Source organism: Carcharhinus amblyrhynchos, unplaced genomic scaffold (assembly GCF_965287045.1).
Source record: "Carcharhinus amblyrhynchos unplaced genomic scaffold, sCarAmb.v2.hapA chromosome_152, whole genome shotgun sequence".
Lineage (NCBI taxonomy): Eukaryota > Metazoa > Chordata > Chondrichthyes > Carcharhiniformes > Carcharhinidae > Carcharhinus > Carcharhinus amblyrhynchos.
In genome coordinates, this window is record NW_027649892.1 from 245,908 (window position 1) to 269,399 (window position 23,492).

A 23,492-nucleotide genomic window follows, 5' to 3' on the forward strand; every position below is an offset into this window, starting at 1 on the left:
TCATTACCAATCCTCAACACCATGAACTCTGCTGTCATTTAATCTTTATTGCCCTGCACCCAATCGCAGAGCCTCCTTTCTGTTGCTTGTCCATCATCTCCCTTTGCACTCATTCAAAGCCTAATACAGTTCATCTTATTTATTTATAAGTAAGGCTTACATTAACACTGCAATGAAGTTACTGTGAAATTCCCCTTTTCTAACATTTCTAACTTCTCCCAGTTCCGATGGAAAGTATGAACTGAATTTTTGGGTGCGAGAGTGGATGTAGACAGGGACCTGGAAACACTGGTTGGTGCAGGTTGGCATGCCAGTTTCCCAATGCCATTCTTATTAGAGGAGGTGGGTTCAGAGTGGCAGGACTACCAACCCCTGTGTAGCAGGTGGGTTCATCAGGAATGTTGATAAGTGCCTTTTTTTAAAGTTTTGAAAATGTTGGTGAGTGGGCACCTTATGCTGCTTGTTATTTGCCCATCATCGTGGCTTGACGATCTTTCCAAGTTGGAAGGCTTTTGATTGGTATTTCAGCTGCAAGAAGCCACTTTTGAATGGAACTACCTCACACTTAGCTCTCCGTCCTAGCTATGACTGTAACACTACGCTCTGCACTCTCTCCTTCTCTATGAACTGTATGCTTTATCTTTATAGCATGCAAGAAAACAACACTTTTCACTGTATATTAATACGTGACTAAACCAAGTCACTGACATTTTCAATTGGAAAGGAAACCTATCTCCATGCAAGATGGTTTGATGAACGTCCCAATGAGTGACTGACCGACCCCGAAAGTCCCGAAATCTGTGTCTCACCCCACCCCGATGTAAATGCGTAAATTCTGATTCTTTCGCCGCAAGTGCTGCGAGACCTGCTGACTATTTCCAACATTTTCCATTATTATTTGCCCTGCTGTTGGTCTCTGTAATCCTAGGGCTGTATTTCCCTTTGGAGAGGCAGGACGCCACATGGGGACATCTCCGTGACGTATTCCGGCAGACTTCCTTGGTGTGGGCTGGAATACAGGCCAGCTGGCTGTTTGTGGAAGGGATCAGCGAGTTGGGACAATTGAAGCCCCACTTAGGGGGCATTGTGTGGCAGTGTTGTATGACAGAGTGGTATCTGTGGTGAGCAGAGGCCGCTCTCCTGGGGCAAAGGCCAGAATCCCATTGGGGAGGCGATGGCCTAATGATATTGTTGTTAGACGACTAATTCAGAAACTCAGCTAATGTTTTGGGAACCCGGGTTCAAATCCCACCATGGCAAATGGTGGAATTTGATTTTTTTTTTAAAGTCTGGAATTAAGAATCTACTGATGACCGTGAAACCATTGTCGATTATCAGAAAAACCCATCTGGTTCACTAATGCCCTTTGGGGAAGGAAATCTGCCGTCCTTACCTGGTTTGGCCTACATGTGACTCTCGAGCCACAGCAATGTGACTCTCAACTGCCCTCGGGCAACGAGGGATGGGCAATAAATGCTGGCCAGCCAGCGACGCCCATGTCCCACAAATCAATGAGTTTAAAAAAAAAAGATGGTCGGGCCATGTGGGGTGAAAGGCTGCACCACCCCCCAACCTTCCCCCTCCCCCAACCTGCTGATTCTTCCCATGGGGAGTTTTCCCTCCAATCCGATGGCCATACCAGCTTTGGGTCTCTTGTATTTATCTCTTCCTGAGGGCAGTTCCATGTTGAGGTGCCCTCGTACTCTTCTACTTGTCTCTGCAGTGCTCTCCCCTCTCAACGGGACTGATGGCCTGTTGTTGCTATGGGTCACTGCGGAGCGGATGGTATTCTTTCCCAAGAAGCCACCTTTTGGGAAAAGTGACATGCAAGCGGCAGCATGTCAGGCAAACCGACACACATCGCGATTTACCTTTAACCCGCCTGAGGCAAAATCAGCCGTATGTCCATATAGCTGATAATGGAGCGTGTCCATTATCTTCCTCGGGACTTTATTATCGATTTAACATGCCCCCGCTGAAATAATGTTTCATGTTTAATTTATTCTCGGGCAGCGCGATAGCACAGTGGTTAGCACTGCTGCTTCACAGCTCCAGGGACCTGGGTTCGATTCCCGACTTGGGTCCCTGTCTGTGTGGAGTTTGCACATTCTCCTCGTGTCTGCGTGGGTTTCCTCCGGGTACTCTGGTTTCCTCCCACAGTCCAGAGATGTGCGGGTTAGGTTGATTGGCCATGCTGAAATTGCCTCTTAGTGTTCTGGGATGCGTAGGTTAGAGGGATCAGTGGGTAGATATGTAGGGATATGGGAGTAGGGCCTGGGTGGGATTGTGGTTGGTGCAGACTCAATGGGCTGAATGGCCTCCTTCTGTACTGTGGGGTTTCTATTCTCCTCCACCTGCAGTTCATATCCTCTGATCTTACAGCTCTTAAAACTCCCAAGCAGGAATATAACATTTCTACTCTACTGGATATTCTATGTGCACAGTTGCTGAATCACATCATGTAATAGTTATAGCGAAAGGAAATGAATCATACAATGGAAACTCTGTAAACAGCAAACAGAGTGTTCATGTTTGTACATGTGACTGCTGAGACAATGCCCAGATTTGATCAGAGACTATCGCCCTCCAACACTGATGCTGTTTCTATCGCCAAAAATATCGGACCCGCTCCATATTTCCAACATTTTGTTTGTATCTTGGGTTTAGAGCATCAACAGTATTTTTGCTTCAACATGTTCGCATTCATAAGGTATTTTCTAGACAGTAAAAAATCTAGGAACTGTGGAGGAGCAGAGACATCTAGAGCTCCATGTACAAAAATCAATAGAAACTAGTGAACGGGTACAAAAAGCAATGTGTTTGCCCCTTTTTCGAAGGAATTGTTGTACAGTGGGGTGGCTGTTACACTACGTGGTCAATGTATAAAATTCTGGTTAGACCTCAATGGCAGTATGTGGTCAGTTCTGGGCAGCACACCTTGAGGAGATTATAGTAGATTTGGAGATGTCCAGTAAAGATTTATCAGAATGTTACCAGGTTTTAATATATCTGTCCAGAGGCCGGAGGTGGGGGAGGACTTAAAAATGGTGAATGGGATCTGACTCTGGGACTCCCATCCCCACTCCTGTGATATGGGACTGTTATGATCCCGGGATAAGAGTGTGGGTCGTTAGCCTGCATGCAGGATTCATTGCTGGGGTGGGAATTTTGGAACTTTCCTACTGTTTTTCTATGTTGCTGAGCCCGTTTGGATAGGCAATGTGGTTCATTATACCACGTGAAATATGGTGTAGGGGGGAGGGGGGAGGGGGGTCGGTTTGGAAATACCATCCACCTGCTCCTAAAATTATTTTTCTCAATAAAAGTAAACTTTGTGCTCTTGTAAATTGGACTTTCAATCAATTTTGAACACACACGATTAAAATGGCCATTGGAAATCATTTGATCTTTGGCATTTCAAGCTCCAGATTGTCCTCGTTCTCCAGTGAATACCTAAATAAATATGCCACAGCTATTGGGGAATTCACACATCCTTTGTTTGAGGATGGACAATGAATTGTAGCATCTGAGCCAGTGGTATTATTTCTTTTGTCCATTGTGAAACATTGAAACTCTTTGTTAAATGAATGTGAATGGATCCCATCAACATACATTACGGGGGTCCCCGATTCAAATGTGGCTGTGTGAATTTCAAGACATCAAAGGACAAGGCAAGATGTGGAATCAATCCTCCACCCCTTTTTGGAAAAATAACTTTAAGCTTGTGCAAGTCATGTAGCGAGGAAGTCATTTTGTTGCCAGCTTTTAAAATAACAGCAAGAAGCTGTTTTGCGTGGGTTAGATTGGCTATGCTAAATTGTCCCAAGGTTAGGGGAATTGCTGGGGTAAACATGTAGGGCTATGGGGAAATGGCCTGGGTGGGATGAAGTGTTGCAGAATTGGTGCAGATGTGATGGGCCAAATGGTCACCTTCTGCACAGCAGGGATTCTATGATTTACAGTTCCATCGAGCCAGCTGCCCTTTATCTAAAAAGTCAAGATAATATATAGCAATATCTTGACAGTAGGAGAAGGGATGCCCCCAATCTGTTCCAAGTTCAAGCTCACTAGAGAATTACCTTCCTGGAAATGTGGTTGCAAGATACATTGCAGCTGACCAAACTTAAAATATTGTTGAGGCAGTGCCTAGGCCAGGATTTAATGCTCATCACTAATTGTCCTTGAGAAGGTGCTGATGAGCTTCTGGAGTTTCAGGATTTTGACCCAGCTACAGTAAAGGAACAGTGATATATTCGAAGTCAGGATGGTGAGTGGTTTGGAGGGGTGCAGGTGGTGGGGTTCTGCTGTATCTGTTGTCAATGACTGCTAGCTGATAGACGTGGCAGGTTTGATTGGCACTGTTGAAGGGGCTTTGAATTCCTGTAGAGCATCTTGTAGATGGTGCACACTGCTGCCATTGAGTGTTATTGGTGGAGGGAGTGAATGCAGAAGGTGTTGGATGAGGTGTCAACCAAATCGGTTTATTTGCCCTGGATGGTGTTGAGCTTCTTGAGTGTTGCTGGAAACATAGAAATTAGGTGCAGGAGTAGGCCATTCAGCCCTTTGAGCCTGCATCACCATTCATCACCACTTCCACTTTCTCTCCAAACCCCTTGATCCCTTTAGCTGCAAGGGTCATGTCCAGCTGCCTCTCGAGCTGCACTCATCCAAGCAAGTGGAGCATTGTCCATCACGTTCCTGACTTGAACCTTGTAGATGGTGAACAGGGTTTGGGGAGTTAGGAGATGAGTTACAACTGCTGGATTCTCAGCCTTTAAGGTACTCTTGGAGCCACAGCATTTAGTACGGTTCAATTTCTAGTCCATGATAATCCCCAGGATGTTGATAAAAGGCAGGGAGGGTTCAGCGATAATAGTGCAATTGAATGTGAAAGAGTGGGGGGAATAGTTGGATTGTCTCTTGTTGGAGATGGTCATTGTGTGGAAATGTTACTTCCCTCTTGTTAACCCAAGCCTGGATATAGTCCAAGTCTTCTATATTTGGATATAAACTGCTTTGGTATCTGAGGGTAGAAAGAACTTGCAACTTAGACAAATTCAAGGAACTTTACAGTTAATGTTGTATTTTTGTTGTGATTATCACAACCATGAAGTGAAGTAATCTAACAATCAGTTTGCACACATGGTCCCATAAGTTGCAATGCTTTTACGATTGGCTAAGTTATTGATTTGTAGAGACAAAGTGCTATAATCTATCACTGCAATAAAAACACATCTATCATATAGCAACAAACTAGTGAAACTCAAAGGACAATTTCACCGACAGAATTTGTGTTCTTTCCCTGCCCGTGATGAATGAGGTTTGTATCTAAAAGGTGTGTGTGTGTGTTTACTTACTTTGATTGTCCCAGTTTAGATAATCATAGTCTGCTTTTAGTGAGCTTTAAAAAACAAAGGTGATCACTGGCCCCAGGTATTTACTCTACGATCAATAAAATAGCCCATTATTACATCATTGTAATTTGTGGGACTTTGTATGCAAATTGTTTCCTTTACTACTTTATGGTTGTGATACTACAACAAAAATACATCATTAACTGTAAAGTTAATTATAGAATCCTACAGTGCATAAGTAGGCCATTTGACCCATCGAGTCTGCACCAACCATAATCCCCGCCCCAGGCCCTATCCCCATAACCCCATGCATTTACCCTAGCTAGTCCCCCTGACACTAAGGGGCAATTTTAGCATGGCCTATCTACCTAACCCACACATCTTTGGAATGTGGGAAGAAATCAAAGCACCTGGAGGAAACCCACACAGAGACTGGGAGAATGTGCAAACTCCACACAGACGGTGACTCAAGCCTTGCCGCACCATGCGTTTGTTAAAGTTGCAAGCTCTTTCTATCCTGTCCCATGTCAATCCTGGCATATAATTAAAAGAAAGAAAGACTTGCATATTTATGGGGTGATTGCTGAACATCTCAAAGTACGTTACAGTAAATGACCTACTCTTTAGGTGTAGCACTGTCGTAACATCAGAAATATGGCAGTCAATTTATACACAGCAAGCTCTCTCAAACAGCAATGTAATAATGAATGCACAGTTTGTATTTGTGATGTTGATTGAGGGATAATTATTGGCCAGAACGTTGGGAAAATCTCCTGTTTTCTGAAAGAGTGTGAACAATATATAATTTCATATATATGCTTTTGTATATGTGCTTTTATGTTAAGGAAGGCAGGTGGATTTCAGTTCCATGGAGGTGATTTAAGGGCTTAGGTTCCTAGAAAATGGATTTATGTTGAAAGATCAGTTTTTGGGTTTGGTTATTAAAAACATATGATAAATGTATATTAATACATATGCTAATCTTTATTATATATGGTAAATGCATGTGTATATGATAAATCTATACGAGGTCTTTCAATCTCTGAAGTGAAAGGGATGGGTTAAAAGGCTTCAGAAATTTAATGATTTGGGGGGAAAAAAGCAAAGTCGGAAAAACTGGCCTTGCCTAGTGACAGTATCACGCGACAGAGATGGGGAAGAGTTCCATGTGTGTTAGAGAGTGAAGACTTGGATTTCTCAGCTCTTTAGAAGGGAAAAGTACAAGGCTAGTGGGCCAGTAGTTAACTGGATAATCAGTTATAGGACTCGCTAAGGTGATCAATTTAACAGTGCTGCTGCTGAAAGAGTGAGCTTAAACTGCAGTTGATTTTGGGTGTCACCTGGGGAGAGATGTGAGTTGGGTGTGTGTCAGCTCAGGAACTCGCCAAAAGAGAGCCATTTGCATGTGCGCCAGTCCCAAGCATTTGTGTCAAGATGTTGGTAGCCCTTCACTGGTTTCTGTGCCTGTAAAGAGATTGGGTGAGATTCTCTGGCCTCCTAGTTACGTGTTTCCCACCAGTGGGAGGTGGAGCATTGCTTGCTAGCATTGAGATTCTCTGGTCATGTCCGAGAATCCTGTCTGTGTGAATAATTGTAGAATTCCAGCCATTGTTGGGTGCAGGAATATTGGAAAATTGAATCATCATCTTTAGGGTGGCATGATGGCACAGTCGTTAGCACTGCTGCCTTACAGCGCAAGGGACCCGGATTCGTTTGTGGCCTCGGGTCACTATCTGTGTGGCATTTGCACTTTCCCCCCATGTCTGCTTGGGTTTCCTCCAGGTGCTCCGGTTTCCTCCCACACTCCAAAGATGTGCACGTTAGGACAATTGGCCATGCTAAATTGACCCCAATGTCAAGGGATTAGCAGGGTAAATATGTGAGGTTACAGGTCTTGAGCCTGAATAGGATTGTGTTTGGTGCAGACTCGATGGGTTGAATGGCCTTCTTCAGCACTGTAGGGATTCTCTGATCTTATGTTTGTGTTGAGATCTTTCCAACCATTCTATCTGATGTAACGTTCAATTTCCTTCATAAATCTTTTATCCTCTATGTTAAAAGTCCATCAGCAGACTCTTGTGAACTTGTTCAGTAACTTTCCTACAAAGTTTCAAAAGCAAAAAGTTAGGATCTATCAGGCCAGGTTTTGTTCTGGGATCTGTCCAGTATTAAATCAATTGGGCTCAGAACAAGAGCACCTTAACATCTTTTCTGTCAAATGAGAGAATACGTTGGACCTTGACTTAATGTCGCAGCTGAAAAACAGCCCCTCTGGCAGGGCAGCATTCCCTCAGTGTTGCACTGGAATGTAAGCCCTGATTTTTGTGCTGGAGTCTTGGAATGAAACTTGAACACACAGACTTGAGACTCTGAGAGTACAGCCAACTGAGCTACAGCTTATAAGCTAAAGCAGAGGTATTTCAAAAAAACATGCAACATATCGCGTTTTTTGTGCCCTCAGGAAATCCCAAGTTGTTGCACATTGGACGTGTTTGAAACATAGTACTGTTGTAGAGTGTATTGTCGGAACATCATGCACAATTTGGAACCAGCAATTTATTTTCTTCCCCCTCATTCTCACTGATCTCTTTCTTTCTCTCTGTATAACAGCTGGAGAGTTGCCAACAGTCTGCTGCAAGGAACAGGGAGCTGGCTGAAACTGCAAGGGGAGAAACGACAGCGGCAAGAGGAAGGGTGGATTCTGTATTATCGGAGCTGCGTGAATGTCGCAGTAAGGTAAAACCTCCGTCTATTCAAAACGAGCAAGCAACCAGAACTTGTGGGGTGGAAACTTAGAACAATAGAGTGATCATGCAGCACAGAAGGAAGCTATTTGGCCTATTTTGCCAGTATCAGCTCTTTGGGAAGAGTTAGCAATCCCAGAACTAGGAGACATTGTCTAGAAATTAGGAACAGTCATTCAGGAGAGATGTTAGGAAGTATTTCTACATGTACAGGGTGCCGGAGGTTTGGAAATCCTTTCTACAAACGGCTGTCAATGCTAGATCAGTTGCTAATTTTAAATCTGCGACAGATACCTTTGCTTACCAAAAAGTTATTGAGGGATATGGGCCGGGGGCAGATATTTGGAGTTATGCCACAAATCAGCCATGGTCTCACTAAGTGAGAATATGGGCTGAATGGTCTAATCCTATTCCTATGTTCCTGCCCTTCCCCAGATCCCTGGAAGTATCACTTTTATATATTTAATTTGAGAGTTACTTTTTAACTTGCTTTTAAGATCCCTTAGGGCCTGATTTCCAGTTCATTATAAGAACATAATAAGAACATAAGAAATAGGAGCAGGAGTAGGCCATCTGGCCCTTCGAGCCTGCCCCGCCATTCAATAAGATCATGGCTGATCTGTCGTGGCTCAGTTCCACTTTCCCGCCCTCTCCCCATAACCCTTAATCCCCTCTCTTATCAAAAACCCATCAACCCGCTTCTTAAAAATATTTAGCGAGGCAGCCTCCACCACTTCAACGGGCAGAGAATTCCAGAGATTCACCACCCTTTGAGTGAAGAAGTTCCTCCTCAACTCCGTTCTGAACTGCCCCCCCTTTATCTTGAGGCTGTGCCCCCTAGTCCTACTGTCTTTTTTGAGCGGGAAGAGTCTTTCCACCTCTATCCTATCCATCCCATTCATCATCTTATACGTCTCAATGAGATCTCCCCTCATTCTTCTAAACTCTAACGAGTACAAGCCTAGTTTATTCAGCCTCTCCTCATAGCTCAACCCCCTCAACTCCGGTATCAGCCTAGTAAACCTCCTCTGCACTCCCTCCAAGGCCAAAATATCCTTGCGCAGGTGCGGCGCCCAAAACTGCACACAGTACTCCAGCTGCGGCCTCACCAATGCCCTATACAGCTGCAGCAAGACCTCCCTACTTTTATATTCAATCCCCCTCGCTATGAAGGCCAGCATCCCATTCGCCTTCCTGACCACCTGCTGCACCTGCAGGCTGGGTTTTTGCGACTCATGCACAAGGACCCCGAGGTCCCTCTGCACTGTCGCCTGCTGCAGTTTTTCGCCACGTAAGTAATAGTCCTTCCTACCATTCTTCCTACCAAAGTGGACCACCTCACACTTGCCAACATTAAATTCCATTTGCCATTTCCTGGCCCATTCGCCCAGCCTATCTAGATCCTTCTGCAGACTCTCCACACCCTCCGCACAATTTGCCTTTCCCCCAATCTTGGTGTCATCAGCAAATTTCGACACCCTACACTCGGTTCCCTCCTCCAGATCATCTATATAAATGGTAAATAGCTGAGGCCCCAGCACCGACCCCTGGGGCACTCCACTAGTCACCAACCGCCAATCCGAATAGCACCCATTGACCCCCACTCTCTGCCTCCTATTTGACAACCAATCCTCTATCCACGCTAACACCCTACCCCCAACTCCATGTCCTCTGACCTTCTGCAGTAACCTCTTGTGAGGTACCTTATCAAACGCCTTCTGAAAATCCAGAAAGACCACATCCACCGGCTCTCCTCTATCCACCGCCCTAGACACATCCTCATAGAACTCCAGTAAATTTGTCAGACACGACTTCCCTTTAATGAAACCGTGTTGCGTCTGCTCTATCAAGCAATTCCCTTCAAGATGCCTCGCAATTTCCTCCTTAATGACGGATTCTAACATTTTACCTACCACAGACGTTAAACTAACCGGCCTGTAATTCCCCGCCTTTTGCCTGGCACCCTTCTTAAACAACGGCGTAACATTAGCCGTTTTCCAATCCTCCGGCACTTCCCCGGAATCCAGCGACGTCTGGAAAATAACCACCAAGGCATCCACTATCACCTCCGCCATTTCTTTCAGAACCCTCGGATGCATTCCATCCGGTCCTGGGGACTTGTCCACAATCAGCCCCTCCAGTCTGTCGCGCACCACCTCTCTAGTAACAGTAATGTCATTAAGACCCTCCAGTCCTACCACCTTTCCATCGCTAACACCCGGCAAATTATTCACGTCCTCCTCCGTGAAGACAGAAACAAAAAAGTTATTCAAGACCTTAGCCATATCCCCATCCCCTACCACTAGGTCCCCTTTCTCATCCGCTAAGGGACCAACGTTCACCCTAGCCAGCCTCTTCCTTTTTATATATTTATAAAAACTCTTGCTATCCTTTTTTATATTAAGTGCTAGCCCAGCTTCATAGCTTCTTCTACCCTCCTTTATCAACTTTTTTGTCAATCTTTGTTGACATTTAAACCTTTCCCAATCCTCTTCTCGCCCACTGCTCTTAGCTACTCTAAATTCCTCCGCTTTTAATTTAACACTTTCCTTCACCTCCTTCGTTATCCACGGCTTATTACCTCTCTTCCTACTGTCCTTTTTGACCATCGGAATAAATTTCTGCTGAGCACCAAGAAAGATCTCCTTAAAGATCCTCCACTGCTCCTCAGCAGACCTACCTTCCAACGCACTCCCCCAGTCCACATTCGCCAATTCTTCTCTCATCCTACCATACTCCCCTCTATTCAAACAAAGGACACGTGTCCGGGAACCCACTTTCTCCTCCTCCATCTGCAACAGAAACTCCACCATACAATGATCACTCTCTCCAAGAGGATCCTTCACCTCAAGGTCCCTAATTCTACCCGCCTCATTACATAGCACCAGATCCAAGATAGCTCGCTCCCTCGTCGGCTCCAACACACACTGTTCCAGGAAACTATCCCGGCAGCATTCCAAGAACTCCTCCTCGAGCCCACCTCGTCCAACATGGGTCGACCAATCAATATGCAGATTGAAATCCCCCATAACTACTGCCGTCCCATTCCTACACGCCGCACTTATTTGCGCGTTAACAGCCCATTATCTATTGCTTAAATTTCGTTTCTTTGCTTGCCCTTGATTCTTTTGAAATCTGTATAGTTACTTATTCTGAGCAGAGGATAAATTCTCTTTGGATATTAATTGGGTGACATGGTGGTTAGCACTGCACTCTCGCAGCAGCAAGGACCCAGGTTCGATTCCTGTCTTGGGTGTCTCTGTGGAGTTTACACAATCTCCCCATGTCTGCGTGTGTTTCCTCCAGGTGCTATGGTTTCCTCTCTTAATCCAAAGATGTGTGGGTTTGGTGGATTGGCCGTGCTAAATTGTCCCGCGGAGTTGCCCCATATTGTCCCAAAGACATGTTGGTTAGGGGATCAGTGAGGGTAAATACATGGGGTTATGGGGATTGGGCCTGGCTAAGATGCTTTATTGGAGAGTTGATACAGGCTCATTGGGCTGAATGGCCTCCTTCTGCACTGTGGAGATTCTGTGAATGAACATTTTGATAACCAGATATGCTTGAGTTTTGAATGTACTGCAATAAATTGGACAAAATGATGTAGGAATTCTCAACTGAGGGTGACAGCTATCTACTGGTCCGTAAGAAGCTTTCAAGGCGGCTACAAGAACTAACAAATTGAAGCATTTTTTTAATGCATCATCTCAGTCTGCCACCTATTGTGTGCTTTTTGTGTCTCTCAGATTGCTGAGTTGAATCTGGCCAATCTTGTTATCTGATTTATCAGTGCTTTGGATGTGTGGTGCTGGTTAGTGATCACTGGTGGGGTGGGGGATGTCACTGTGCCTCACAATGGGGGAGGCAGTGGTATAGTGGTACTGTCACCAGGACCAGTAACCCAGAGACCCAGCTTAATTTTTCTGGGGACCTGGGTTCGAATCCCACCACAGCAGATGGTAAAATTTTAACTCGATAAAAATCTGGACAGTCTCTAATGATCATGAAACCGTTGCCCTTGGGCAACTGTGGGTGGGAAATGAAAACTGGCCAGATAGTGACGCCCTTGTTGCACAAGTGAAAAACATATCAGGTTGATCTTGTGCTGGGTTTGCAATAAGAGGGAGTTCATTGGGGTTATCAACAGCAGAGAGCTAATTCTTCAACTCATTAAGTAAGATTTGAATAAATAACCAGTAACTATAGGAGAACTAGCTCTTTACACTCTTTCGTTGATGGGGTGCCTTTAGTCTTGGTGTTTAAGGTCTGGTTTAAGTCACATCCTCTGTTAATGTGTCTCTGACACTTGTGGGAAAATAAAATTGCATCCAATTTCTGATTGTCAAAGGGATGGAGTGAATGTATGATTGGATTTTGAATCCTCTGTAATAAATAAAAGTAAGAAATGTATGTGTTTGGGATAATCTTCCTCATTTTGACCAAATTCAGAAACTATATGGGTTTTTTCACATTTATGAAAGCACTTTATTATTGCTTAACACTGCTGCACTTTCCCAAGATATTTTCTCAAATTGAGTTAAAAATGAAAAAAACCTAGTTGGAATAGTTTTTGCTTCTCCAGATGCATTTCTCAAAAAGATTCAGTTGGGGCTTGAATATGACCACAAGAGGGAAGCTTCGTTTTCGAGGCATTTTCACTGTTGTTTTTGTTCTCTTTGTTATTCTCCCTTTTCTTTCTTTTATTTGCTCAGAATTCTGTTCTGCAAAGGGACACTCAGGATCTAGAGGCGATGTTAGATCGTGAGAAGGCAAAGAACCAACGGCAGATGGAGGAGAAAATCGATGAAATCGCTGAAATTCGTGAGAAGTTGCAGAAACAGACGGAAGAGTACAATGACCTAGTTGGCGTGAACCTGGCATTGGATATGGAGCTAGCTGCTTACCGGAAGATGGTGGAAGGAGAGGAACAAAGGCAAGTTCTTTGCGATTTCTGCTTTGTTCACCTTAAATTGCATTGTTCGGTATAAACCAGCCTCCCATCCGTTGACTCTGTCTACATTTGCTGCTGCCTCGGAAAAGCAGCTGGCATAATTAAGGACGGCGCGCACCTCAGACATTCTCTCTTCCATCACCTTCTGTCAGGAAAAACATACAAAAGTCTGGGGTCACATGCCAACTGACTCAAAAACAACTTCTTCTTTGCTGCTGTCAGACTTCTGAATGGACTTACTTTGCATTAAGTTGATCTTTCTCTACACACTAGCTATTACTGTGACACTACATTCTACAATCTCTCATTTCCTTCTCTATGAACAATATGCTTTGTCTGTATAGAGCGCAAGAAACAATACTTTTATGTTAACACGTGACAATAAATCAAATCAGTTGTGATGTATAAGTCAACTCAACATATAAGATGATCCAGTTTTTCCAGCCCAATAATCAGGTTTTCGTAGAATCCCTACAGTGCAGAAGGAGGCCATTCAGGTCATTGAACTGTACAAACGACAACCTCCACCCTATCCTGTAACACCTCATATTTACCCTGCTAGTCCCCTTGACACTAAAGGGCAATTTTAGCATGGCCAATCCACATGACCCACACATCTTTGAACTGTGGGAGGAAACCAGAGCACCCAGAGGAAACCCACACAGACATGGGGAGAACATGCAAACTCCACACAGAGAATGACCCAAGGCCAGAATTGAACCGAGCTCCATGACGCTGTGAGGCAGCAGTGCTAACCACTGTTGCCACCATGTTATCCACAATATACTTGTATCAGTCAATATATCCCCACCCTCAAATCATGGACTGTCGTATTCTCATCAGAACTCTGCCTTACTTTTTCACTCATCCATATTGTAATCACTAAGTGAGATTATGAACAGTTTGTGGGCGGCACGGTGGCACAGTGGTTAGCACTGCTACCTCACAGCGCTAAGGATGCAGGCTCAGTTCCCAGCTTGAGTCAGTGTTTGTGCAGATTTTGCACATTCTCCCATGTCTGTGTGTATTTCCTCTCGGTGCTTTGGTTTCCTCCCACAGTCTGAAAGACGTGCTGGTTAGGTGCATTGGCCATGCTAAATTCTCCCTCCGTGTATCCGAACAGGCACCGGGGTGTGTTGATGAGGGGATTTTCACAGTAACTTCATTGCAATGTTAATATCAGCCCACTTGTGACCCTAATAAATAAATGTATCTCCACAACTTCACGTATTTACCCTGCTAATCCCCCTGACACTAAGGGACAATTTAGCATGGCCAGTCCGCCTAACCTTCACATCTTTGAGTCAGTGATAACATTTAAGTGGGATGTTTTTCTCTTTTAATCCACAGGTGATTCGGTCTGCCTTGTTGTCCAACAAGGGGCATACACGCTGTGGGTCGTGCGTGGGCTGTTCTTGGATGTTTCAAGAGTAGCCCAGTGCTTCACATCGTTAGTGTACGCTTAAACTGGACCAGATGCTGGGCAACACGACAGCTCAGTGACTATCACTGTTTGCTGTGCAGATACATGGATTTGGGCCAGTGTCTGTGGGAATTTGCACATTCTCCCCGTGCTTGCGTGGGTTTTCTCCAGGTGCTCCGGTTTCCTCCCACACCCCAAAGATGTGCTCTTAGCCTGATTGGTGTAACAAATTGTCCCTAAATTAGTGTCCCTGCCAATCTGGTTTCCAATGTGGAATGCCATAAGCATAGACAAGGGTCATGGGTGGAGAGGGGACTCTCAATGTTGAAATGGCGACGCGGGCTCGTTGGGTCGAAGGGCCTGTTTCCCGTGCTGTGTTGTTCTGTGTTCTTTATAAGGAAATCACTGATAACTATGAAAAGATGTATGGAAAGTGGAGAGAAGTGGGATCAAGTATTTAACTCCAGTGGTGGGGGGTGGCAGTGGGGCCAGCATATTCTTAGACTGGATCAAAATTTCCTTCAAAACAGAAAAATGAAAAGTGTAAAAGTCCCTCTGCTGTTAAGGAATGGGTGTCCAACCTCATTGTGTCGGAGGTGCAGGGAAAGGTTATTCACACTGCAGTGTGGTTTGTTTTTATTGAGCGCTTCTGTGTTTACACAGTGCAGATGTGAGAAAATGAAATTGGTAAATTTCCATGTTGAATCAAACATTTATTAACACCTTCCACACTGTCCAATATTACAGACTTGACTTGACTCCCGGCCCGTCTTCACGCAATGTGCCATCCACTCCGAGGCGCATCACTTCAAACCGAGGAACAAAGCGGAGGCTGTACCTTGACGAAAGTGCCGGCAATGATTATGGAATGCACGAACATGTGATTACTGTCGGAAAAATTACCTTGGAAGAAGTTGATGGTGAAGGAAAATTTGTCAAAGTGAAGAATACTTCTGATAGGGTAAAGGCCCATCTAGAGTTTGATGCCTTTTTAGGGACATCTGAAATGCAATTGTATGTAGCCATTGGTGATTTGTTAACTAAGTCAGTGCTTTAAGCGTAAGATCTCTGAATGGCGCGTATCATCTTATCCTTCCACCAAATTAATTGGCTTTGCGTCATCACCTGATGCTGTTGACGTGTGCAGTAGAATGACTTCTTCGTTGTTTCTTTATTCCTTCAAGACGAAATAGTAAGCATGTTGGATTTTTTGTCCAGCACAGTATAGGGTGGCACTGTGGTTAGCACTGCTGGCTCACAGTGCCAGGGACTCGGGTTCGATTACAGCCCCAAGTGACTGTCTGTGTGAAGTCTATGTTCTCCCCGAGTTTGCCTGGCTTTCCTCCGGGTGCTCCAGTTTCCTTCGGGTTAGGCGGACTGACCACGTTAAATTGGCGCACACGTGGGGTTACAGGGATAGGGCCTGGGTGGGATTGTTGTTGGTGCATACTCGATTGGCTGAATGGCCTAATCTGCACTGTATGGATTCTTTGACTTACTGAGACTCGAGATGTACAAATTCTCTGCAGACTAAGACTAGAGGAAAATCTCAGCAGGTCTGGCAATATCTGTAAGGAGAAAAAGAGTTAATGTTTCGAGTCCAGATGGCCCTTAGTCAAAGCCACCTTACAAAGGGTTGTCTGGACTCAAAACATCAGCTGTTTTCTCTCCTTACAGATGCTGCCAGACCTGCTAAGATTTTCCAGCATTTTCTCTTTTGGTTTCAGATTCCAGCATCTGCAGTAATTTGCTTAAATCCTCTGCAGATTTCTGTTTATATCAGAAAAGAGCTGTTGCTTTATTGGTCTTTAGGGTGGGCCAGGATGTTTAGACCAATTTGGTCTTTGTGCACAAGGAACAGAACAAGGGTTGGGGCAGATGGGATGGTCTTGGTCTGAACCGTGCTGGGACCAGAGTCCTGGTGAATCGTACAACTAGGACTGTAGATAGGGTTTTAAACTAATTAGTGGGGGGGGAGGGTGCAGGGGTAGGAGAAATTACAATGTCTAAAGTAAAAGAGAGGGTACGGGCACGGGAAAATGTTTAGGATGACCCAATAATAAAGGGAGAAGGGGGCATGAGAAAGGTTGGTAGCGTTCCTTCAAATAGGGTACAGATAAAGGCTAGGATAAAGACACTTTATCTGAATGCACGAAGCATTCGGGACAAAGTGAATGAGCTAGTGCCGCAGATCGGCACAAATGGATATGATCTGGTGGCCGTTACGGAAACGTGGTTGCAGGGTGACAGGGACTGGGAGCTGAATGTCCAGGGGTATCAAGTGTTTAGGAAGGATAGAAGGGAGGAAAAAAGGGGAGGGGTAGCTCTGCTGATTAAGGATAATATCAGGGCGATAGTAAGGGAAGATATAGGCTCCAAAGAGCAAAACGTGGAATCGTTGTGGGTGGAGATAAGGAACAGTAAGGAGAGGAAGACGCTGGTGGGTGTGGTCTATAGGCCCCCAAATAATAATTTGGAGATGGGGCGGGCTATAAACAAGCAAATAAATGATGTGTGCAGAAATGGAACAGCGATAATTATCTACATATTGATTGGTTGACCCATGTCGGACGCGGTGGGCTTAAGGAAGAGTTCTTGGAATGCTGCCGGGATAGTTTCCTTGAACGGTATGTAATGGAACTGATGAGGGAGCGAGCTATCTTAGATCTAGTGTTGTGTAACGAGGTAGGAAGAATTTGGGATCTTGTTGTGAGGGATCCTCTTGGGAAGAGCGATCATTGTATGGTTGAGTTTTTGATGCAGGTGGAGGATGAGAAAGTAGGATCCCGGACCTGTGTCCTCTGTTTGAACAGAGGGGAGTACAATGGGATGAGAGAGGAATTGGCGAAAGTAGATTGGGGGCGCAGATTGGTCGGTAGGACTGCTGAGGAACAGTGGAGGATCTTTAAGGAGATCTTTTTTGGTGCTCAGCAGAAATATATTCCAATGGTAAAGAAGGATGGTAGGAGAAGGGATAATCAGCTGTGGTTATCGAAGGAAATAAAGGAGAGTATTAAATTAAAAGCTGATGCATTTAGAGTGGCTAAAAGTAGTGGGCGAGTAGAAGATTGGGAGAGGTTTAAAAATCAACAAAGATTGACGAAGAAGTTGATAAAGAAAGGAAGGATAGACTATGAAGCTAAACTAGCACTAAATATAAAAAAGGACAGTAAGAGTTTTTATAAATATATAAAGAGGAGGAGGCTGGCTGGAGTGAATGTTGGACCCTTAGAAGATGAGAGGGGAAATTTAGTGGTGGGGGATGAGGAAATGGCTGAGGCCTTAAATAATTTTTTTGCCTCGGTCTTCACGGAGGAGGATGCGAATAGTTTGCCGGGTATTAAAGATAGAAGGATGGTAGGAGTTGAGGGCCTGAATGCGATCACTATCACTAGAGAGGTAGTGCTTGATCGACTAGCGGGACTGATGGTGGACAAGTCCCCAGGACCGGATGGAATGCATCCCAGGGTTCTGAAGGAAATGGCAGAGGTGATAGTAGATGCCTTAGTGATTATTTACCAAACTTCACTGGACAATTTTTTTAAAACTCAGTCGGTTGGTGCTCGCTGTTCCCCCTCTCTGCTCTCGGCCATTGCCTCTCTCTCTGTCCCCTTCCCACTTGCTCACGCCAGGGAAGTGTCGGAAGATTGGAAAACGGCTAATGTTACGCCGCTGGTTAAAAAAGGTAGCAGGCAAAAGGCAGGGAATTATAGGCTGGTTAGTTTAACGTTTGTTGTTGGAAAAATGCTTGAATCCGCCATCAAAGAAGAAATAGCAAGGCACCTTGAGAAGAATTGTTTGATAGAGCAGACGCAGCACAGATTCGTTAAGGGGAAGTCGTGTTTGACAAATTTATTGGATTTCTATGAGGATGTGACTAGTGCAGTAGACAGAGGGGAACCGGTGGATATGGTGTTTCTCGATTTTCAAAAGGTGTTTGATAAGGTGCCACACAAAAGGTTGCTTCAGAAGGTTAGGGGGCATGGAGTTGGGGGTTAGGTGTTAGCGTAGATAGAGGATTGGTTGTCTAATAGGAAGCAGAGAGTTGGTATCAACGGGTGCTATTCTGGTTGGCGGTTGGTGACTAGTGGAGTGCCGCAGGGATTGGTGCTGGGGCCTCAGCTATTTACCATCTATAAAGATGAACTGGAGGAGAGGGCTGAGTGTAGGGTGACGAAATTTGCTGATGACACAAAGATGAGTGGAAAAGCAAATTGTGCGGAGGGTGTGGAAAGTCTGCAGAGGGATCTAGATAGGCTGAGCGAGTGGGTGAGGACCTGGCAGATGGAGTACAATGTTGCAAGTGTGAGGTTATCCACTTTGGCAGGAATAATAGTAGGAGGGATTACTATTTAAAGGGCGAAAAGCTGCAGCATGCTACGGTGCAGAGGGACCTGGGGGTCCTTGTGCATGACTCGCAAAATCCCAGTCTGCAGGTGCAGCAGGTGATCAAGAAGGCAAATGGGATGCTGGCCTTTATAGCGAGGGGGATAGAATATAAAAGCAGGGAGGGCTTGCTGCAACTGTACAGGGCATTGGTGAGGCCGCAGCTGGAGTACTGTGTGCAGTTTTGGTCGCCACACTTGCGCAAGGATATTTTGGCCTTGGAGGGCGTGCAGAGGAGGTTCACTAGGCTGATATTGGAGTTGAGAGGGTTAGACTATGAAGAGAGACTAAATAGACTGGGTCTGTACTCGTTGGAGTTCAGAAGGATGAGGGGGTAACTTACAGAGACGTACAAGATAATGAAAGGGATCGATACGGTAGAGGTAGAGAGATTCTTCCCGCTCAGAAAGGACAGCAGGACTAGAGGGCACAGCCTCAAGATAAGGCGGGGGCAGTTTAGATCGGAGTTGAGGAGAAACTTCTTCACTCAAAGGGTGGTGAATCTCTGGAATTCTCTGCCCGTTGAAGTGGTGGAGGCTACCTCGCTAAATATATTTAGGCCACGGGTCAATAGGTTTTTGGTCAACAACGGAATTAAGGGTTATGGGGAGAAAGCGGGAAAGTGGAACTGAGCCACTTCAGATCAGCCATGATCTTATTGAATGGCAGGGCAGGCTCGAAGGGCTAGATGGCCTACTCCTGCTCCTACTTCTTATGTTCTTATGGGATTGGGGTGAAATGAGCTTTTGCCAATAACTTGTGTCTTGAACACTGCTATCTAGTACAATGGCAGAAGCTATACTGTTTTTTGAGTATTGTAAAGTAACTATTACACATTACATGTAACAAAGGTAACATGCCTGCTCTAATTGAGTTATTTTTTTAAAAAATTAGAACACATTACAAGTTTTAATGAAAGGTATTTTATATTCTCTGAAAACTGTGTGAAAAATTAGTCTTGCGCAGAAATTAGTGTCCCAAGATGTATAGGCTGGAGGAATTAGCGGGATAAATATGGAGAGTTACAGGGACAGGACACGGGTGAGATGCTCTGTTGGAGAGTTGGTGCAGTCTAGATGGGCTGAATGGCCTCCTCCTTCACTGGAAGAATTCTTTGAAATTGTTATTGTTTTAATAAACATTAAACTTCCAAATTTTGTTATATCCTTGTAGGATCAGTCATTAAGTGGATGGACCATAGTAAGACAATTCGACGATGTGCCCGCGCTTACATACAGGTTTCCTCCACATTTTACACTTAAAGCTGGCCAAGCAGTAAAAGTAAGTATTCACCGAGAGCTGTAATGCTTTCAATGCAAACAGTTTTTAGCAGTATACAATGTACTTTAATGGAAACGTGAGAGCAATCACTTGTTCAATTGCATGGAAACTCCACGCTCCAAGAATGCTGTGAGTAATGTAGGTATCAGGGTAACTGATGAATTTCCCTGAGTTTCCAACTATCAACTGAATTTAGATGGATTCATCTTGTAATAATTTCCTTGCATCTTTTTTCCTAGCCTTTTTTTTTCCCCAGTAGCTGCCTAACATGAGAAAGGGGGTTTGTAATTGTAAAAAAGATTGTAACGTGGGAATTTCGTCAAAAATTGTTACCTTTTACAAAAATCAAATAGCAGTGGATTGGACTTGTTGGCACCCATTCTTTTGTGTGCTGCAAGTGTCCTTAAAGCTCCAAAGTGGCACGTGTGTGGGCATTAGTGCTTCTGCAGTGACTACCCACCCAGAAAATGTGTTTAAAAAAGAGAGATCTCTAATGAAAATACGTTTGTTGATCCAGGAAAGGTCTGTAGCATGTAAAGCATGCTGACTCCGTTTTACAGCACAGAAAAGAGGTCCTTTCCTTTCCATTGCATGTACATTTGATTAAATGCTGACTTTTTTTTACATGCCAGATATTCAGCAGCAGGGTGGGGTTCGGCTATCTGAGCAGAAACCTCAAAGTATGTTCTGAAGCCTGACTTTACCTAAAACTTTTTTTTATCTTGGCACTAGTTGAAGATAAGGTGTTTCACTCCAAGTATGATCCTATTGACACACTAGGAAGCTTTATGAAATCAACTTTTTTTAACGATAGAGTTGAATTATAATGAATGAATTAGGGGCGGCACAGTGGCAGAGTGGTTAGCACTGTTGCCTCACGGTGCTGGGGATGATTTCTGGCTTGGGTCACTGTCTATGTGGAGTTTGCACATTCTCCCTGTGTCTGCGTGGGGGTTTCCTCCCACTGTCCAAAGATGCACAGGTTAGGCACATTGGCCATGCTAAATTGCCCCTTAGTATCCCAGGATGTGTAGGTTACAGGGGTTATCATGTGGGGTTACAGTATAGGGCCTGGGTGGGATTGTTGTCTGTGCTGACTCAATGGGCCAAATGGCCTCTTTCTGCATTCGGGATTCTATGAAATCTCAGCTTAACTTTTATCAATTGAAATACTAAAACATGACAACATACATTTTTTTAAACTACTAATCTATCTCTATTAGTTCCAACTTAAACAGTGTTCCCCACAGAGACTTAAATTCCTCTTCAAAATCAGTTGACAAACAAAACAGGTTTATGTTTTCTTCCCCCAAACCCAGAGAGAGAGAGACACCTGTCTTCTGACAGCTCCAAATCAGTAGCCACCAGACATAGAGAGAGAAAGAGTGAAAAACCACTTGGTTCTTTTAGAACCAAGTCGAAACTGCCTCCTTTTCCCTGTAGGCCGTCAGCACATCTGTCTCTTTTTAAGCAGCCTAACTGAACCTGACTTTGAAACCCCAGGCAGGAAAAAAAAATAAAAATGCATTGACTCAGATTAAAACAAAAACCCTATCAACTAAGATCAATTATAAGCCTGCATTCTCAACATGTGCGCTGATTGGTGCAGCATTGCGTAAACAGAGTTGAATTTTAAACCTACTCCCCACCAGAAGCATGATAGGAATACATTTTTTTAAAGGCACAGTATTGTCACAATGGGACTTCACCTATTTAAACAGATCATCAACTACTTGGTTAATTTTCTTTTGCTTGTTGTTACCATTCTAACAGTGTTTGGTGTTTTCTGATTTTTTTTTTTGTAAGTTGCTGAAATCTGGAGCAAGCAGTGTGGCAAGTGCTGCAGGAATTCAATTCCTACTTCAAAGCACAAGCCAGTTACTCCCAGATATGGGTGCATAACAGACTAGCGCACTAGAATGAAACAGAGGATGTGTAGAGTAGGCAAACTGCTGGAGCAAGGTAAAGGGAGGTGGGTGGGAACGTAGAACGTGCCTCTGTGTCTGGGCTGTCCATCTGAGTGCGATATCAAGAACTACAATCCTCATTCATTAGAAGTCCCATAACTCCAAACTCCTCCATCAATGACCATCACATCATCAGCACAATGCAAAAAATAAATGTTTCTACCAGACAGAGATATTGAACCACATTTGTAAATGAAATCATGCTGTATTTCAGGAATAAGTCAACTAATTATCAACTGGTTCCCTTGGTGTCAGCCCTTTCCTATCCTAACACTGTTACATTTATACCCCAGTAGCATTGCTAATGAAAAACTGACTTTCAGTGAGGGAGGATGCACATGGCCTTGGAGAAAAGCCCTGGACACCTTGGTGTGGTCCTTCCATGCCCAACCTAGGCTGGCTGACAGGCAATAGTAAGGCACTGATGGAGTGAGAGTGTGCACGCATTCTTCTTCAAAGAGGACCTTTGGTTCATTCTGGGCGGCACGGTAGCAAAGTGGTTAACACTGCTGCTTCACAGCTTCAGGGTCCTGGGTTCGATTCTCAGCAGGAGTAGGCCATCTAGCCCCTCGAGCCTGCCCCGCCATTCAATAAGATCATGGCTGATCTGTCGTGTCTCAGTTCCACATTCCCGCCCTCTCCCCATAACCCTTAATCCCCTTGCCTATCAAAAACCTATCAACCCGCATCTTAAAAATACTTAGCGAGGCAGCCTCCACCACTTCAACGGGCAGAGAATTCCAGAGATTCACCACCCTTTGAGTGAAGAAGTTCCTCCTCAACTCCGTTCTAAACTGCTCCCCCTTTATCTTGCAGCTGTGCCCCCTAGTCCTATTATCCTTTCTGAGTGGGAAGAGCCTCTCCACCTCTATCCTATCCATCCCATTCATCATCTTATACGTCTCAATGAGATCTCCCCTCATTCTTCTAAACTCTAACGAGTACAAGCCTAGTTTATTCAGCCTCTCCTCATAGTTCAATCCCCTCAACTCCGGTATCAGTCTAGTAAACCTCCTCTGCACTCCCTCCAAGGCCAAAATATCCTTGCGCAGGTGCGGCGACCAAAACTGCACACAGTACTCCAGCTGCGGCCTCACCAGTGCCCTAAACAGCTGCAGCAAGACCTCCCTACTTTTATATTCAATCCCCCTCGCTATGAAGGCCAGCATCCCATTTGCCTTCCTGACCACCTGCTGCACCTGCAGGCTGGGTTTTTGCGACTCACGCACAAGGACCCCAAGGTCCCTCTGCACCGTCGCATGCTGCAGTTTTTCGCCATGTAAGTAATAGTCCTTCCTACCATTATTCCTACCAAGGTGGACAACTTCACATTTGCCAACATTAAATTCCTTTTGCCAGTTCCTGGCCCATTCGCCCAGCCTATCT

At 44.7% G+C, this 23,492-nt stretch overlaps 1 protein-coding gene across 1 annotated transcript in view; it reads left to right on the plus strand.

The window, feature by feature from the left end:
- The window catches only part of LOC145338712 (lamin-B3-like), a 41,910-nt gene that overhangs the window by 17,498 nt on the left and 920 nt on the right, over window positions 1-23,492 (plus strand). The window contains exons 3-6 of the mRNA XM_080183111.1: window positions 7,965-8,090; window positions 12,811-13,031; window positions 15,220-15,433; window positions 20,032-20,139. Of these exons, the coding sequence (XP_080039237.1) occupies window positions 7,965-8,090; window positions 12,811-13,031; window positions 15,220-15,433; window positions 20,032-20,139 (669 nt within the window). The remainder of the gene's footprint in view (window positions 1-7,964; window positions 8,091-12,810; window positions 13,032-15,219; window positions 15,434-20,031; window positions 20,140-23,492) is intronic.